General features: G+C 41.3%; 4 protein-coding genes across 7 annotated transcripts; 2 read left to right on the top strand and 2 right to left on the bottom strand.

Moving 5' to 3' along the window:
* Nucleotides 1-885: 885 nt before the first annotated feature.
* LOC110852862 lies at nt 886-2,342 on the bottom strand. Its single transcript, XM_022100993.2, has 3 exons — nt 2,188-2,342; nt 1,669-1,896; nt 886-1,245 (listed from the first exon to the last, which is right to left on the bottom strand). The coding sequence occupies exons 1-3, from the start codon at nt 2,245-2,247 to the stop codon at nt 1,069-1,071; spliced, it is 465 nt and encodes a 154-aa protein (XP_021956685.1). The 5' UTR covers nt 2,248-2,342; the 3' UTR covers nt 886-1,068.
* Nucleotides 2,343-3,524: 1,182 nt separating this feature from the next.
* LOC110852861 lies at nt 3,525-10,937 on the top strand. 3 transcript variants are annotated; one of them, XR_004835494.1, is made up of 10 exons: nt 3,535-4,067; nt 4,147-4,275; nt 4,341-4,609; nt 4,679-4,927; nt 5,005-6,131; nt 6,210-6,670; nt 6,739-7,748; nt 7,830-9,051; nt 9,125-10,099; nt 10,472-10,937. XR_004835494.1 is itself a non-coding variant. In XM_022100992.2 (9 exons), the coding sequence occupies exons 3-9, from the start codon at nt 4,346-4,348 to the stop codon at nt 9,457-9,459; spliced, it is 4,665 nt and encodes a 1,554-aa protein (XP_021956684.1). In that variant the 5' UTR covers nt 3,525-4,067; nt 4,147-4,275; nt 4,341-4,345; the 3' UTR covers nt 9,460-10,937. The 3 variants fall into 3 exon arrangements, 2 of the variants coding, with proteins under 2 accessions (XP_021956684.1, XP_021956683.1); XM_022100992.2 differs by having other exon boundaries at nt 3,525-4,067; nt 9,128-10,937; XM_022100991.2 differs by having other exon boundaries at nt 9,125-10,937.
* Nucleotides 10,938-10,982: 45 nt separating this feature from the next.
* On the top strand, nt 10,983-12,530 carry LOC118436490 (transmembrane protein 220-like). Its single transcript, XM_035854676.1, has 2 exons — nt 10,983-11,693; nt 12,091-12,530. The coding sequence occupies exons 1-2, from the start codon at nt 11,361-11,363 to the stop codon at nt 12,490-12,492; spliced, it is 735 nt and encodes a 244-aa protein (XP_035710569.1). The 5' UTR covers nt 10,983-11,360; the 3' UTR covers nt 12,493-12,530.
* Nucleotides 12,514-15,841, bottom strand: LOC110853683 (larval cuticle protein A1A). 2 transcript variants are annotated; one of them, XM_022101994.2, is made up of 7 exons: nt 15,606-15,841; nt 15,220-15,519; nt 13,551-13,937; nt 13,122-13,236; nt 12,991-13,041; nt 12,872-12,918; nt 12,514-12,795 (listed from the first exon to the last, which is right to left on the bottom strand). In XM_022101994.2, exons 1-7 carry the CDS (start codon nt 15,621-15,623, stop codon nt 12,616-12,618), a joined length of 1,098 nt encoding a protein of 365 aa, XP_021957686.1. In that variant the 5' UTR covers nt 15,624-15,841; the 3' UTR covers nt 12,514-12,615. The 2 variants fall into 2 exon arrangements, with proteins under 2 accessions (XP_021957686.1, XP_021957687.1); XM_022101995.2 differs by having other exon boundaries at nt 15,391-15,519; nt 15,606-15,834.
* Between the last annotated feature and the right edge of the window lie 1,819 nt (nt 15,842-17,660).

Raw genomic sequence — 17,660 nt, 5'->3', positions numbered from 1 at the left:
AGCAATTTATTTACCGTGGTGGAAATGATTTTATGGTATAATTTAATGTAGGACTGGAATATTTGGGTAAATCTTTAGATATGTGCGGACATTTGACTTGACATTCACTGGCGATAATGTCATATTTGTTAAGTAAGCAATAAAAGTTTTCCCATGCAGCAGGTTCAAGTGGACTGTTACGTGTAATATAATATGTAATTGCTCTCATTTCATAAGAAGTACATAAATATTTATCTTATCAACAACTATGTAAGTACATAAGTACCTCGCATAATATCTTAATCTTCCTAATCTTATAATTGGCACGAATTTGTCGTCGTATTCGTCTGAATCTCGCATCAAGAAGCACATGGGATTAGAAAGTTATCTATCTTTTGTTATTCAATTTTCTTGATTTTTTCAGATAAAAATGAAATTCAAGTGGTGAATGCGAGTGCATCAGAGGTTATTTATTATGCGAATAAGTATGGATGTATATGCAATTAACCTGCTATCCGTATAATCATGATTTTTTTATGTATTAACATTGGATCATGATGGATGATGTTGGTTGTGTATCAATTTGTGTGTGCAATAATCCTGACAAGGTAACGATTTTGCCAAGATTTAGACATGTGTATCCAAACAATTCCTCACTGAGAGCACAACAATTAAGATTATTTAACATTTAACAAACAATTAAATAACTGCGAAATTGAAAGTTTGTTTCATGCCCAATTTTACGGGTCGTTTAGTCCGGTCAGCACATTTACGTGGAGGCTGACACCTTAATTAAATCAAATCTTATGCGTATCCTTACATTAATAAAGCAATCAGTGAAGTACAACAATTAGAGACATAACAATAACAATGAGGCGTTTATTCTGCAATGTTACGCAATTATGATCTCATTTAATTTCTCATTATTCCTGGTTTATTAATTAGTTTAAAAACCAACACAAAATTTCACAATACAGACAGGGAAGTTATAAATAAATTAGGCTGAAACACCACCACCACCGACACCACCACCACTCCCACAATTACATTTTATGTACTTGGTCCTATATGTTACGGAAAACTGGATAATTAATTTATGCCGAAATCGTGCGGGATTGGAAACGGGCCGATGTCATAGTTGGCAAAGTGAGACGCATAATTTACGCCGTGGTTGGCACCATGTCCAACGTGTTTTTGTCCGACTAAGAACCCACGCTGGTGGTCACCGTACCGATGGAAGCCATCCTCGTATTGAGGCGCCCAACCCTGTAGGTATTATTCGCATATGATAATCCATGTCCAAATTTAACGTAGGACTCGATGATTCATCATCAAAATCGTCAAAATTAACATATTTTTAATCATTTCACGGCTTGGGAATTTATTTTAAAATTCTGAACGACGAATTTGTAGGCAGTAAGTTGATTAATGGAATGGGGAGGAATAATTTTATGCCAATTTCTATAAGTTCCGATTCTTCTGAAGACTTTCTAAAATTGAGATCTCCTTCAAAAAGCTGATCTGGAGTGTATAGTTTAAAAAAATTGGCAACAACCTGCTCTACAAATTTGTCCGCCAGAATTTTAAAATAAATTCCCAAATCCGAGAAATGATTAAAAATGTGATGATTTTGACGATTTTAGCAATGAGTCATCAAGCCCTAGGTTGAATAATTTGCTATATTCTCACGAGTCCATTGATCTCAAGGGCTGGTTGAGGGGAAATCCCAACCCATCCCAGTGGGGGACCTTTTTTCACCGATACGGAGTTCTTGCCATCTTGAAAGGCTGCAATCAGTTTGGGAATGAGGGTGGGTTTTGGCAGGACGATGACAGGCGGTGGCGGAGCGCCCCAGCCAGATCGAGAGGCACACCCCTCAATCCCCCAAGGTAGCGTCACCGCCAGCAGAATAAGCACCTACTCGTCAATAAACAATGTGATCACATAAATTGAATTGGTATCAAAATCAGTGTTTTGTATCTTGTGGTTTGCTACATTTCTTGCACTGCAAAGCAAGAAACGCAAGGTGCAAGAAATATCTAGCCACGCGCCTTGTGAACTAAGGCGCCGGGACTTAGTTTCTTGCGCCTTACATTTCTGGCAGGTCAAAATAGCTGCCAGAAACCACTTTCGTATCGTTATTTCTTGCAACTTGCAAGAGGTTACTTGCACCCGAAACACTTATCAAAATAAAGGTAAACCACTCACAAATCCAACCGTGACAAGTCTTCTTTCCATTCTTGTAATTAGTCGTTGTGTTGGCACCATGTTTGCAGATTTGTTTGGACTTACTCTAAAAATAGCAATTTCACACTGGAGTTATGTATTTATGAGATGCTCCCAAGTCGGGTCTCATTCCATAAATGACGACACGACGAAGAATTCCTCATAAATTCTTTGCATCTCTCTTTAATTGGATTGCATCATTATAAATAAAAATGCGTACATAAATAAATAAGCTTAATTGGTCTCATTCACGAAAAAAAGTAAAGGATGGAGATGCAATTCAATTGTGCGACGCGTGGTTCCTTTGTCTTTAATCTTTCGCCGTCCTGATTCTACACGCGAATAATTTATCATAATAAATACGAGTGCAGAGATAATTACAAGGATTACAAGGTGGCTAATTTTGGCGTTGGGTGAAGGACCCTGACCCTTCTGCCCCAAAAGTATTAAGACGTGCCACCCTCTTCAACTCGTACTTATTTATTTACACACTCATCATTAAGCCAGTTATAATTGGCATCATGATAAGGGACAAGAGTGCAAAAGGGGCGCAAAATTGCATGGAAATGCATAATAATGATAAGGCACGGCGTCCTTCTGTGCCAAGTGTGCCGGCGCCTTTATGCAAGTGCCAAGTGAATTGCACATCCCCCATACTTAAGTAACTTAATACACGTTTAATTGGAGTGCATTTAAATGTATATCTTTATCTCAGGAGAGTTATGCGATAAGGATGCTATAATAAGAAGACAATTATTATGCAATTGCTTATCTTCTTGAAATTGAGATAAGCACATGACAAGCCTTCCCAGCCCACAAATTATGGGATAGTTGGATATTAATAGTAAATACTGATGGAATCAAGTCGAACAAGTGTCATTTTAGGTTAAATTATGCAATTATGAAATATGCATGGAATTGGAACATCGCAAGTACGCCATCATTTTAGTATTTCTTCATTATTATCGAGTGAGACTGATGACAACTCAAAAATTCTGAACAAAATATTTATGAATCGTTCCAAAATTCCAAAACTTCGGGATCGAATAATATAAAACTTGTAATAAGTATTTTGCATAATATAGTTTATCCATATGTAAATATAGTTGGGTCGGGTGACATGTAAATACATATTTCCATTGCTCAAGAAAGAAGCTGTTATTTATTTAGACGCCCTGTGACATACGCAATAATGGAGGTGGGCCTTATCTTGAGGGGAAGGCGCCGATAAGTGCCTGTCTCATCACCCCGACTTGGCCGAAGCGGCGGACTCCTTCGTATTTCATTGTTGAGAAACTCTCTCTGCTGCTGACTTTTCTGAGCTGCCCAGTTCGGAGTTTATTCAAATCAGACGTGTCCCTCTCGTCATCAGCATCACCTCTCCTCTGTAACATAATAATAATAACAATAATAGTAATAACAATTAACTTTAATTGTTGTTGTCAAACTCGTGTTCTTCGTAATAACTTTTTCTCTCTTGGTGTTGTTCATTGTTGTTGTTGTTGTTTTGTATTTTATTTCCACACCCATTTGATAACGCGTAAAAGTAGACCACCAATAATTTGCAAAATGTAGACTGACACACAAAAACGACAGAAATTAATAGAGTGATCAAATTCCAAGATTTCAACAAGTACAAACAAACCAAGCGTATAATAGTTAGCTGTTTTATTAAACTTATGTTTTGTGGGTTGGTAAAAAAACGAGTTCAATCATCAGTTCAACTTGTACTAGATTTCATATCAGTGTTTGGTTTTAAATAAATTGTTGACTGGTGAATATTCAAAGCAAATAAAGGGTGGGGGTGTGACCTGTGTGGACGCACTGGTCATCGGCTGGTGGCTCGGTCGGTGCATAATAAGGTCCCTTGAATAATAGAAAAGTGAAAAGTGACAATTATTTGGGACAAGCTAAAATTTTTGATAATGTGTAAATTTACAGGATTGATTGGACGCAGTATCGAAGAGTATTATTTTATACTCTTCATTTATTGACCCAATTTAATTCAATGTGAGAGGAAAGCAAAAACATGTGATTGTGCAAAGGACAAGTTAATTTAAAGGGTGGTTGGTAAGTACTTATACTTATTGCCGTTTTGTATACATATCTATATGCTGAATTGTTTCTGTTTGCAGACCAAATGCAGATTCTGTCCCACCCACTCACACCTTGTATTTCTTCAGTGTTCGGTGCAGGAGAGAGCCCCCCGCTCCTTCATCGCGTCGAAATTGCGCACCAACTCTTCAGCCCGGTCTACAACATCCTCTTAGACGACAACGAGGACGACGAAGGGGACATTGATATTGATAATTACAGCAACATGGAAGGAGATCATCACGGTGGTGGGATCATGGAGTCACTCGAGTTTGATGAAAACGGCATCCCGACTGTGTTCTATCTCAACGTGAGCAAAATAGCGGATATTCGGTGTGACTAATTAAATGGAATTTTTCATTAATAAATTATTTTGTAGGTCGACAACTTGGACAATCATGTGAATGGTATAAATGGAGCCTCCAATAACGGGATGGATGATGTCGGTGAGGACGACGAAGAAATAATGGGACTTTCTGATAATCATCACAACGTCCACCTCGTCACATCGGACGATGAGCCCTTCACCCATCACTATTCTCTCCAAGAGGATGGCACGATCCAATACCACCATCACAACCAGAGCAACAGCAATGGGATAGATTTTTCACGGTTCTCAGACAATATGGTAAATACGAATAAAAGTCGAAACTATAATTTATTTAATCGAATCAATAATTAATCGTATAAAAATCACTGAATTAGTTGGACGATGATGACCCCCCTTCCGACGAAACTGAACAAAATTTTGAGTTTGAAGAGATCACGACGATGCCAATGTCAGATTCTCATTCCGGTGACTTGTCCAGTTTCCAATTTCGTCTGGAACCGTCCTCCTCCAACTCCACGTCGCTCACATTTCCATTCACCGTTGTCACGAGTTCGTCCTCATCGCCCTCACAAAGCCTGAATATTATCAACGCTGATTATAATAATAGTAATGGTAGAAACAATGGCACTCTCGTCTTCCGACAGCAGCAGCAGCAGCCGAGACTGCAATTTCAATCAACCAATTCAATTTCTGGAGCACAAAAGCGCAAACTTTCGGCTCAAGATCCACTCCTCACAACGACTACGACGACATTATCGGATTCTGATCAAGCTGATCCCCACATCCCCACGATTAGTAAAAGACCAAAACTTGTGATTAATTTGTACGAGCCTGAACTAGGTTATGAATTTGGCTGTCTGCTAAAAGATGACGTAACCTCTGTACAAATGTCACACATGATCCCGTACGAAGAAGACTACCTCCTCCGCGCTCTGGACAGGGAGGAAATCCCCTTCAAAGTACTTCACCACTTGAGCCCCTTCCTGAAATGGAAGAGAGGACATTTACTCGCCCAGATCCGAGATTATAGAAGATTTTCTTCCGGCCTTCGACCACAAATGGCTGCTCAACCTATTCAAAAACGAAATTCAATTTCATCCCGAAATAATAATAATAATTCTCTCGCCACGGCCGGCGCGTCACGTCGAAGTGCGCCCGTCATTACGGAACTGACCCTTCGTCCCACGACACAATCAATTCTCTCCGATTTTGAGGACATTGTTGGCACTTGCGTGAAAAAATGGAGGAGGAACAAATCCACGCAGAGCGGGTCGGAAGATGAGGAGCAGCAGGATGATACGGACGACGAGTTGGAGGACTCTGATTATGACATTGACCTCATTGATGGTGGTGGTGGAGATCCTGAAGACGACTGCAATCATCTCAGCTATGAGCAAAGATTAGAGCTGGAGAAGGAACTGATCAATAAGACTTCTGGTCCATTGTGCCTCGATCCAAGTCCAAAAGTTAATCTCATTCAGAATAGAATCCAGTTTGAGAGGTAATCATTTCATTTTGTATTTGTATCTATTAGTGTCAAGTTTGTTGTCTCTAAAATGTCAAATATGGTAAATTTCAGACTGAAATGGCGCTGTCCCTCGCTTTTACCCAAGCAACCGCAAAAGTTGATGCTTCCGTCGTCATTTGTTGATGACACCGAATCTTCGTCCCCATTCTTGTCATTCGTACAAAATATGAAAGAGAAGAGTCTCAGCAACAATAACAACATGAACGGGATAAGCAACCGAAAGGAGGACACCCTCACCAAATTGCTCCCGGCTTGTTCCTATCACCTCCCATTCATGGAGTATCCTCTCCTCCAACCGCCCACGAGTATGGAGGAAATTAATAAACTGGCCCCGAAACCGGAACCCTGCATAATTCGACCACTACCCATTGACAACTTTGTGAAACGGATTGAAGAGTATACGCTGGAAACGGAGCGTCGAAAAAGACCGCACACAACGAAACTCAGTATATTTCAGAGGAATGGAATGGACGCGTACTTTGGGGAGTTGGAGATGGAGTCGATTCAAGAGGGTACATATTTTTTGATATCTTTGACATATTTGCAAGCGTTTTTAAAATTGCGATTTCTTATGATGTAGGCTTACCAACCACTTCAAAACCAGGTGGTGGCCCAGTTAATAAGGACAACTCGCTATCCACTACGTCAACGAAATGTCAATTCGAACTCGGCTCAAGTCAGTCTGTTGCACTCTACGTGAAACAGTTTTCCGACATTTTCACCGAGGATGGAAGACGCCCTTGTAAAATTACGTATCAAAAAGTTGGTCATCCAAACCCTCAAGTTTTGTACACCAACTCGTACAATAAAACCACCACTGCCCCAGCAAATGGTACGAATACTACTCCAACGTCCACGACTATGGCGGCAAGTTCGTTCATAACCACTCCTACCTCCACAACAACGACTACTCCAGTCTTAGTTGCCACTCCGCAGCCACAACAGCCACCTGTTCAAATTGTTCATCCCCAGCCTCGCACGATACCCCCACAACAGCAATCTGCAATGGATGGGGGGGCTTCTCCTTCTTCCACAATGATTTCCTCGTCCGGACAACAACTCACACAACAAATTTTGACCCGACCCCCACAACAACAACAACAGCCACAACTCGTGCAGATTCAGGGGAAACCTCTTGGTCCGACAAATGTCCCCACGGCGTCAGCCTCCCACCAACAACTCCTCCAACAAAGACTGCTCCGACTCAAACAACAACAGCAGCAACAAGCTCAAGTCCAAGCGCAACAACAGCAGCAGCAACAACAACCACAAACTGTATTGGCAAAACTGCTCCTTACAAATACGACGACCCCGATGACGACCGTTCCTCCAACTCGACCCATCACAGTGGCTGTGCAACCACAACCGCAGAAAGTTATGGCGTCACCGACCACATCCACAGCGACGGCGGCGGATCAAGTCAATGCCTTAAATAATCAACAAAGTCATGTTAGCTTAAACCTGAATACGATGATGTTGGATGGACTATTGGGACACCAGCAGATTGGTCAGAATCCGCAAATTATTCGCAGTGGGAGTGTGGGTCATCACCAGGCCGTCAATATCTTGCGGGTCAATCAAAATAATCAGGTACGGAGATAGACAATTTTAGAGAATATCTAATTTTAGAGGATAAATAAAAGTAATAAATATATTTGTCCGGTTTCTCAGGTCGTGGTGTCGTCGTCACCAACACAACTGGTCACCTCCTCCTCGCAATCTCCTGGAATTACAGGGATTCAACGGCACCTTCCCCAGCAGCAGCAGCAGTACACGGCGACAGCTACGTCGACCACTACAAATCTGTCCTCACTCCTCCAACAACAACATCACAACAACTCACAAGTCGGCCAACAACGCATCCTCATCAACAACGGGCAGCAACTGACCCTCTCAAACCAGCACCATCTTCCTCAGTATCATCACCACACGTCGACGCCCTCTTCCTCTGCTGCGTCTGATGGTCTAGACTCTTCTGACCTCTCCGTCCCTGATCTGTCCTCCCTCCTCGCATCCTCCGCAGCTCCAGGCACTACTCACCATCACCACCATATCCTCTCCTCTCCCCCCACCCAACATCATCACCATCAGGACACGCACAATCTTAATTTAAACCTTAATCTGAACCTAAATTCAGGGACTTTGGACTCGTCCTCCATCAATCCCCAACCTCCACCCTTTCTCGTCTTTATTTCTCCGCTCCGCTCCGTCCCCGTCTCAATCAACGCCACCACGACCACCACGGGCAACCGGCCACAACAACAAACTCCTTCACTTTTACAGCAGCAACTTAACGCTGGCCCACAACCTCTCAGTTTAGATCACCACTCAGGACTGGTCACATCTTCATCCTCTTCCACCGGAAATGAGCTGGACCATCATGTGACTGGGGGAAGTGGTGGTGGTGAATTGTATGCTACACTGGATACTGGTAGTGGGGATCAGGGTAGCATCATCAAGTTGGAACCCGACCTGCATCGGAATACGGTTATGATTGGGAACACTGCCTATAGTCTCAATGTGTCTTCATCTTCATCGTTGTCATCTGGAGCGTCTTCCACGTCTGGGAGCGGTGGTGGTGGTGGTGATAAACAGGACGTAATTACACTCTCAAGTTTACTCGGATCATCCAACAAACCATCTCAGCAGCAACCAATCCAACTAACTTCCACCCCGACGGGACTAATTCTTCCACAGCCGGGTGGCGGAGGAATTGTGGTATCGTCATCATCGTCTCTCTTGTCATCAACACCACGACTCTCGGCACTTTTGGCTGGCACGCCGTCTGCTGACAGTGCGAATAATAGTAATATTGGGGGGCTAATGAGTCCTGGGGCGGGGAATCGGGGCGGTGGGTCGTCGTCTGGAATCCCATTGCTCAGCAGTGGAGCCGGTAATTAATGATTAGTTATATATAATACACTACTCAAGGAAGAGATGACTTAATTTTCCTCTTTAACTTGTAGCAGCCCATCTCTCTCCGACCAAGGAATCCATCAGTTCCGCATCCTCCCGAACTCTTTTGGACCGTTTAACCGCCTCTCTTTCCAGTCCGAAGCATAATTCTACTTCCGGTGTTCCAGTCTCGCCATCGTCCACCTCCACGTCACCCTCTATTCGCTCCGGACTCAATCCAATCGCTTCTGCCACACCAAACGTGGTTCTCGACCATCCCGTTCTCGCCGCTACACTCACTGGGCAACAACAACAGCAGGCCTCGCCCAAACTCGTTTCCGCATATCGACAAATAGCTCCAGCTCCACAAGCTGCAAATTCCTCCTCCAGAGGCAAACTCCCATAAAAAAGCTATGAAACACCATCTATAATATGCAATTAACCAAAAAATAACTCTTAAAAGGAGATCCAGATTCACTGACTCTATATTTTTGGTGATGGTTTGATGCAGATTCAGTGAATTTGGACCGCCCTTTAATCACCTACCTTAATTATTAATTATAGTTTTGATGCTATGTCTGGGCTGTGAATCAAAGGAATTGAAAAGTGTTCACTGATATTTAACTTGACCCGTGTATTTATTATTTGATACTTGAATTACTGATCCTTATTGTGATGTGTTATTATTTATTATACGCCCAGAAAAAATGTGATTGACTTATTAAATACTATTACATATTCTTCGCCTCATTGTTGTTACATAAATATTTAAGAAGGACAAGAAGACAAATTACATTATCGCCTTTGTTGTGGTGAGCGAACCAAAAAAAGACAAAAGCTCTGCAGAATACTAAGACTATTTAGTCAGTATTCAATTAAGTGTTACAAATGTGTAAAAAAAACTGGGGAAATCCTGTCATTATATAATTATTTAACTATTTATTGTTATTGTTATGTATTAATTAAGTAGATTGGAAATGTGATCCTTAACCAATAACAACTCAATATACGTACGAGGTCGGATCGTTTGTCGAGTCAAACTTAACGTAGGACTCGATGACTCATCGTCAAACTCTGCACATTTTTAATCATTTCTCGGCTCTGGGAATTTACTTGGAAATTTTGGGCAAGAAATTTGTAGGTTCTTACCATTTTTTAAAGAATATACAATACACTCCAGAGTTTAAGAGTTTTGAAGGATGAAATCCCAGGTCAAATTGTAAAAAGCCTTCAGAAAAATTGAAATGAAACTCTCATAAAAAATACAGCCCATTCTATTAATCAACTCACTGACCACAATTTGTCATCCAGAATTTTAAAATAAATTCCCAGGGCTGAGAAATGACGAAAATATGTTGATTTTGACGATTTTGGTGATCCAATCCTACGTTAACTGTATGTATATATACGACTACAAGTGAGTATTAAGATAAATAATTATTGTACAAATGTTCATGAAGTAGAAATTGATTTGATCTAAAAGTACTGAAACCTTCTATGCACACTGTTTGTCAACCACTCATCATCTCTCTCCGCGAAGACGACGAGGAACGAATGACCATAATAATAATTATCTAATGCCTTGTCCTCACATGAAAAAAGTGCTTAATAATAATATAGTAGGCGACGAATAAGACGCCGGTGATGATGGTGACGCAAAACTATTTGAACCCTGTATGCAATAACCCTCTGATGCAATTAGTGAGTATAAATATGTATTTACGCGAAATCACGGCGAATACGAGTTGTTTAGAGTAGCAGGGATGCGGATTGATTGTACATGTAAATTTGTGGAATGCACATTGTTAGACAGATCATCTCATCAATCTCCTACAAACGTTAAATTTTGTTTTATAATGTAAAAATAAATAGAATGGAAATCTATAAATCAGATTATGCACGTTTTATTTGCATTTCCTCCCATCTTGACAATTGCTGCGTGTCGTTGTATGTATTACATGTTAGCTTATCTTGGTGTCAACTTTTTGTCACAAAGTGGACAAATTTGAGACAATTTTTTTTCAATATATCTATTTAACTTTCATCCAAAAAAGATAAATTGAATGTTAGTTATTAAGACTACTTAATGGCAATAGCGATACAGTGAAGTAATCAGATTGCAATACTCATCAAGGTGGACATATTATGGATGGGGCCAAAAATCAGTAGAATATGTACAAGGCCATGCAGCAATTGCATATCAACATTCCAACAAAAAGGTACAAAAAGTTGATACATATTGCTCAAAGCACAGCTGAATAACACTGTCAATCAGTGCTAATTAAGCATTATTGCAGGTAGTGGGCAATGGAAAATAAGCCAGATTCCTTTGCTTTATTAACTTTTGCGGACAAATATCTCTCTGCCTTTCCCAGGATTTCGTGTCCAGTTGGTGCCCAACCTTTCCCCAAAAAGGGCATGACAATGTTTCCATTGTCTCCAAACTTTCCATCCCGTCGCCCCTTCTACTACAATCGGGCGAATCGTCGAGAACTTGGGTCAAAGGAGGAACTCTCGCCCACGACGATGTTACCTCGTGGGCTTGCGCTTTTCTGGGCGGTTGTGGGCACCCTGAAGGGATTATTCTTCACAATGGCGGCATATTTACAACATAACGATCCCGACCCACACCTCTGGATTGTAAGTTATGCATATACATATTTAAAACTTATTCGACCACTATGGAAGTCTCCGAGCTCATGATCTCCGATTTTGACCAAATTAGTGTCAATCGATCCCAAATTTAATTAATATGATATTTTCAAAAAACACCATCTCCCAATGCTCACGTTTGACCGAGGTAATTGCACCCGAAGGGGAGAAAACGCTCAGTAAATTTAGAGAGCTTAAAATTTGTCAATTTTAGGAGTAAGACGCGTTTTCTTCTTTTTATATGCAAACCAAACCTGAGAATTGACAGATACATAATATATTTTGCAAATTTCATAGTAATTAAATTTGTGACACTAATTTGATAAAAATCTGGAGGCATACGCTGGGAGACCTCCATTGTCAGTATTACTTTTATCTCACACAGCCCGTCTACGCCATCTCAGCCGTCACCAGTTTCCACCTCACCTTCCGCTGCGGTCAACACCTCCAGAATTTGTCGCCCCATGACGTCCTCCCTCCTCCTGCACGTTGGACCTGCCCCCTGCTCTTGGCTCACCTGGCCTACTCCACCATTCTGGCCATCCACACCCTCTTTCTGGCCAGTGAGGAGGACAGAGAACGCTCTCCCACTTCCGGTCAGCTCATGGTTCTGGAGGAGGCGAAAGAGATTTTGGGCCTCGCCATCGTCGCCGCCTGGTCCAGCCTGCTCCTCTGGGACAACTTCCTCCGCATCGGGAGGAACAAGTCGGTGCTGGCGGGTTGTCTCATTTCCGCCGCACCCCTCCTCGCTTGGATGCTGATTGGGGACGAAGCGCAGTATTGTTGAGTTCAATGACACAATTTTGGATTTATTTTAATGATTTTTATTTTATTTTCCTATCTTTTATCTTAAAAATATAATAAATCTTGAAGAGGAACAACAATGGGGGAGAGCTGACTGACTCCACGTCTACTGCTGGACGTACTGTTGTGGGGCCAGTCTGTGGGGGTAGCGTCGTGGGACGTATTGTCCTGCAGTCGCGTACTGCACGGGTGTCGTGGGTGCATACTGGTACAATTGCTGACCAGGTTGCTGCCCTCGTAATTTACCTCCCTCAGTTTGTTCTGGAGCAGGTGTGGGGACGGGAAACTAAATTTAACAAAATTAGAATTGAAAATGTTGTGAAAAATTTATTTAGTACAATTTGTCATTATTAAATACTTACCTTAATTTTAACGTCCGTTGGCTCTCGCGTAACTTTAGCTTGGAATCCTAAAAAGATAAAAAATTTGCATGTACATATTTCCTAAAAATGTGGTCTCTTATTTTGTATGAAAAGCTAACCTCCCTTTGACGAAGCTTCATACGTCACGGTACGCACATAACCGTCTGGATCTGAAAGTGGGAATTAACACTTTTATATATAAATATGTATTTTTGGGTGATGGAGTTTGAATTTGAAGAGTGGCACGCACCCACGACCGAATAGGATCCCTTGGTCACACCCCCGTCTCGCGTTTCTTGCCTATTCTGGTAGTTCGTCAATTCATCGTCCTTCACGTCAAAGGCAAAGTTGTACTGAGGGTTGGGCTGCGAATTAAAATAACGAAATTTAGTCTGGTCCCCAGTGTTTCGGAAGTAATCACTTGGAAGAAATAATTGCAAGAAAGTGGTTTTTGCAGCTATTTTGACCTGTAAGAAATGCAAAGCACACGAAACCGCGCCCCGCCGCTATACTTCATACGGCTCGTGGCCCGATGGCACATATTTCTTGCACTATCTTGCACCTTCCATTTCTTGCGCTTCTTACTTTGCAGTGCAAGAAATATAGCAAACCCGCGAGCAACGAAACACTGCTTGTCCCCTTTTAAAAATCCAGAAATCCAGAATGTGCATAAACTTACATCTGAGGCGTATTCCTCCTCCTCCGCTTCTGCATCCTTCACAACCTTTTGCGCCTTGAGGACAGGTCGTGGCGCAAGTTGAACGACTTTCTGGCGTGGGGCGGCTGCCACCTGTGGTGCTGGGGCTGCTGCGTAGTATTGTGGCTGTGGGGCATACGCGACTGGTCGATATTGACCTGTGACGTGGTGCTGTTGTGAGACCTGCGCTGCTGGCGAGTAAGCAGCTACGGGCGCAGGGCGATAAGTCGCCACTGCAGGAACGGTGTGCGCATACTGAACGGGAACGCCTTGATATGGCGACGTCGCGGGAGACGCATACGTCGCAGCTGGCGATGGATTATTATTATTGACACGAATCCGTCGCACAACTGGAAGTGGGTCCCCAGGCTGAAATTATGTAAGTTAATTATCTTATTTGCTACACTATTTGATTAATTATTAAATTATTAGTTAATAATAAATTGATAGTTATTTTCTTCGTGCTGTCCTAGTTCATGCATCACATAAAATTATTAAATATTTCACTATCTCTGTCATGATCGAGGACCAATTACGTGTCGCCTCTCGTCGTCATTTGTCATTTACTTATTATTATTTACTCGGTGAAGGTAAAGTAAATTGATCGAGTATAAATAAATGTAGAGCGATCGACTGACTGACCATGCCCCACGACGATGATCTCCCTTTGTCGGCAGGAGCGTCGTGTCTTTTCCAAATAACAAAAATAGCACTCGTCGTGACACAGTGATGCTAATAAATTACATAACAATCGAGATTGGTTACTGTTTAGTGCACGTCATGCAGTCACACTTTCCATTTCATTAGAGTCGATCGATCGATGAAATATTTATGTGTACGTCTCGGCGGAATTGTTGGTTAGTGATCTAATTTATCGTTTTGTTGCCCAATCCTGAATTTTGACCACACCATTTCTGGTCTTGTGTAATACCACCACTAACATCGCCAACCACGCCAAAAGCCACGCACTAATCGCGTCCCAATCATTTCCTTCTCAAAGATCTCAAAGCTGTCGTCGTACGTGCAGAGGAACACAAAGCAATAATAATTGGTGGGTCTAATCAACACCTCCTCGCTTACATCATACAAAGAGAAGCCAATCTCTTTGTATTTGTGAGTAAATAAATATGCATGAGACTGATTGCCGCACTATAATTGCTGTACTCCATTGAGAAGTAAATTATCATCTCATTATTCACAGGAGTTTAATTTTTTCCCTCAAAATTCTAAATCGACCGTATGAAATGCAGTTACAATGGAGGTCTTCTAGCGTATGCTGTCCGATTATTTTAACCAAACTAGTGTCAATGGGTCACAAATTTAATATGATATTTGCAAATGACACCTTCTCGCAATGCGCACGTCTGGTGGAGATATTTGCATCCGTAGAGGAGAAAATGCTCCTAAAGTTGACAAATTTTACACTTTCCAAATTTTCTCCTCTTCGGAAATGTGTCATTTGCAAATGTAAAATTTGTTATCGATTAGCACTACTTTTCTCAAATTCGGAGAGCTGGGAGACTCCATTTTTAAAATGTCGAGTCGGAATATGTATGTACATGTGCAATAAATAACTGGTATAGGAAGATAATAATTGTGATGATAAGCGAAAATAAGTCAATCGTCACAAAGTAACTATGTGTAATCCTACCTGTTGTACATAAGCATACGAGACAGGAGATGGTCCGCCTTGCCCTACGTCCGCAAGACCTGCACTACCACCACTCCCACTCCCACCGTAGAACACAGGTGGTCTCGCCGTAATGCGGACATTTCGTCCCTCCGCACCCACTAAATACTCGTCGCCGTCGTCATCCCCTACCTTCACCCCCACGAGACGGGGAATCGCTCGATACGCCGGCCCTCCTCCTCTCGACGCCGTGTACGGGCTGACCTGCTGCTCATACTGGCACGACCCCAGCGAAATCATGCCCACCGTCAGCACCAAAATCTGAACAAAAATTTGAAAAATCACAAAATTTTAAAATTTTTCAATATTTTGTAATCAATTTGTTCAAACTAAAAATGATTGATTACCTTTAAACCGGATCCCATTTCAAGTTATATTTATCTCCAAAGGGTAAAGAAGTGTTTGAAGTCAACTTGGGACGTGAGTGTGTCGTGTGAGAGGTATCGTCGTATGTGACGAGCTAGCTGGTCTCGAGGTACTGAAGGGAGTGCGAGAGAAGGGCAGAGATTTATCCCACCACGAGGAAGTCGTCACCAATTCCTCCACAAAACGCGGCCCTCCTCTTGCCAAACTTATTTATTAACTAACTACCCAACTAATCACGTACATATTGCATCCACATACGCGAATGTAGACAAGTGACGAGATGACCACCTCAGTGAGTGGACTTTGAAAATCTGGTGGCGACGATCTTGCACCAAATTTTATCCCCCAATCCATCATCCCTCAAACGACACACCAACTCATTAAAAGTTATATGCGCAGCGTATATTTTTTCACAATGAAACTTTGTCATCCCTGTGTTTTCATATTTTCTACGAAACAATAACAATTGGAGTAGAATTAAAGAATTATGTAAGAGCATGCTGCTGCTGCTGCTAATTTAATGTTTACGAGTCTCTCCACCAAAGTAAAAAAAAACAGAGAGGTGTCAACGTCAATAAAATAATTAGTGCAATTCTTGACCAATAACATTATTTTAATGAATAAAACCATTACTTTTATTCACCACATTTCTCACTCGTAAGAGCAATTACACTTTTATTTCGTGTAAAAAAATAACCACATTTCAAACAAATTCATTTTTTTCTTAGATTGCGGAGAGAACTTTCAAAAATGCGTATGAAAAGTATGGATGCGTGTCTTATAATAAATTCTGCGCTGTAAATGTCAACGTGCCATTTACCCATCAAGATCATGTCCACCATTTGAACATTTATTATTACGACACGCCTCGAGCAGAAAATGCTTGCATTTCATGTCTGTCCTTATTATTATTCAAACTAAATATTTCACCTTTATCAGTGTCTGCATTATTTGAATTCCAAAGTTTATGGCTAATTGTTTGCTACAATATTTAAATATATACACATCGTTCTATTTCGTGTACATACACAAGGTGCATAATTATTCCTCCTTTTCATTACATAAAACGCAATAAAAATGGCATAAGAAACAGGAGCAAGTGCATCCTTACAAAAAAAGCGAACCATCACGAAAACCTGCTGCTGCAAGGTGCACAATACAATAATTACGACGCGTAATTAAATATGTGCATCAATTTGAATAACAGAAAGGAAAGAGATATTATTCAGGCGCATTTTTTCACCTTACGCAACGACAACATGAAAACAGCGATATAAATAAAATAGTGTAGAAATTGTAACATTTTAAAGTTTTTTCAGCGTATGAATTACTAATAAACAATTAATTTTAATTTTTTATTTACTGTTAATTATGACTCCGTAATTAACGACGACTCGATGCGTTTCCATCTCGTAAATCATGTAAAAGCTGTAAGGTAAGCGTTACGTATCCTGCTTCTTCTCCTTCGCTAATTAGTGCAGGAGTCTTATCTTTTCAAGAAAGTGAGAGTGCCACCAACAAGTAAGGAATTATGCGCATCTTAATCTTGAAAAGAACGACGCGATAACTTGTTATCTAATTCTTTGCGTAACAAATTCTGTATGTACATATGTGTGCAAAAAGTAAGAAAGTATGGGTCTAAAACGCATGAAAAATGGGGCAGAAGCCACGCGCATTAAAATCAGATGCAGCCATGTATGTAAATTAGGAATGCAGTGGATTTTATATGTAAGTACAATGCAATAAAACTGGGCCATTTTTTGTACGCAAGAATGTCATCGCCACGTTGACTGGCTCACTCACTTTCATTGTTTTCGATCTCTTCAAGAGCCACCACAATACTTATGATGCTTGAGGGGACGATGGCTATGCCTGCACGAGAAAATATGTACGTAAATATGCGGTGAAGTTGCGGGATGAGGATTGAATTGACCAAATCCTTGACCGCAGTAATTTTCCTAAACAATGGCGGCTCACCGATTATCTGACGATGAGTGCAGTGTCGTTTCCGTGTTCACTATTTGCTATCAAAAATC

Source organism: Folsomia candida, unplaced genomic scaffold, assembly GCF_002217175.1.
Source record: "Folsomia candida strain VU population unplaced genomic scaffold, ASM221717v1 Fcan01_Sc008, whole genome shotgun sequence".
Lineage (NCBI taxonomy): Eukaryota > Metazoa > Arthropoda > Collembola > Entomobryomorpha > Isotomidae > Folsomia > Folsomia candida.
The sequence above is the reverse complement of the archived record's forward strand: the minus strand, read 5'-3'. Positions and strand labels throughout refer to the sequence as shown.

Excerpts from the sequence above, each read along its gene's own strand:
- LOC110852862 (XM_022100993.2), bottom strand. The coding sequence starts at position 2,247 with ATGGTGCCAACACAACGACTAATTACAAGAATGGAAAGAAGACTTGTC. Across the intron at positions 1,897-2,187 it reads GACTTGTCACGGTTGGATTT|GTGCTTATTCTGCTGGCGGT; the intron begins GTGAGTGGTTTA and ends ATTGACGAGTAG. Across the intron at positions 1,246-1,668 it reads CCCTTGAGATCAATGGACTC|GGTTGGGCGCCTCAATACGA; the intron begins GTGAGAATATAG and ends TAATACCTACAG.
- LOC110852861 (XM_022100991.2), top strand. The coding sequence starts at position 4,346 with ATGCAGATTCTGTCCCACCCACTCACACCTTGTATTTCTTCAGTGTTC. Across the intron at positions 4,928-5,004 it reads CACGGTTCTCAGACAATATG|TTGGACGATGATGACCCCCC; the intron begins GTAAATACGAAT and ends TCACTGAATTAG. Across the intron at positions 6,132-6,209 it reads AATAGAATCCAGTTTGAGAG|ACTGAAATGGCGCTGTCCCT; the intron begins GTAATCATTTCA and ends GGTAAATTTCAG.
- LOC118436490 (XM_035854676.1), top strand. The coding sequence starts at position 11,361 with ATGGAAAATAAGCCAGATTCCTTTGCTTTATTAACTTTTGCGGACAAA. Across the intron at positions 11,694-12,090 it reads CCGACCCACACCTCTGGATT|CCCGTCTACGCCATCTCAGC; the intron begins GTAAGTTATGCA and ends TATCTCACACAG.
- LOC110853683 (XM_022101994.2), bottom strand. Across the intron at positions 13,938-15,219 it reads CGTATGCTTATGTACAACAG|CCTGGGGACCCACTTCCAGT; the intron begins GTAGGATTACAC and ends ACATAATTTCAG. Across the intron at positions 13,042-13,121 it reads GGGATCCTATTCGGTCGTGG|ATCCAGACGGTTATGTGCGT; the intron begins GTGCGTGCCACT and ends TCCCACTTTCAG.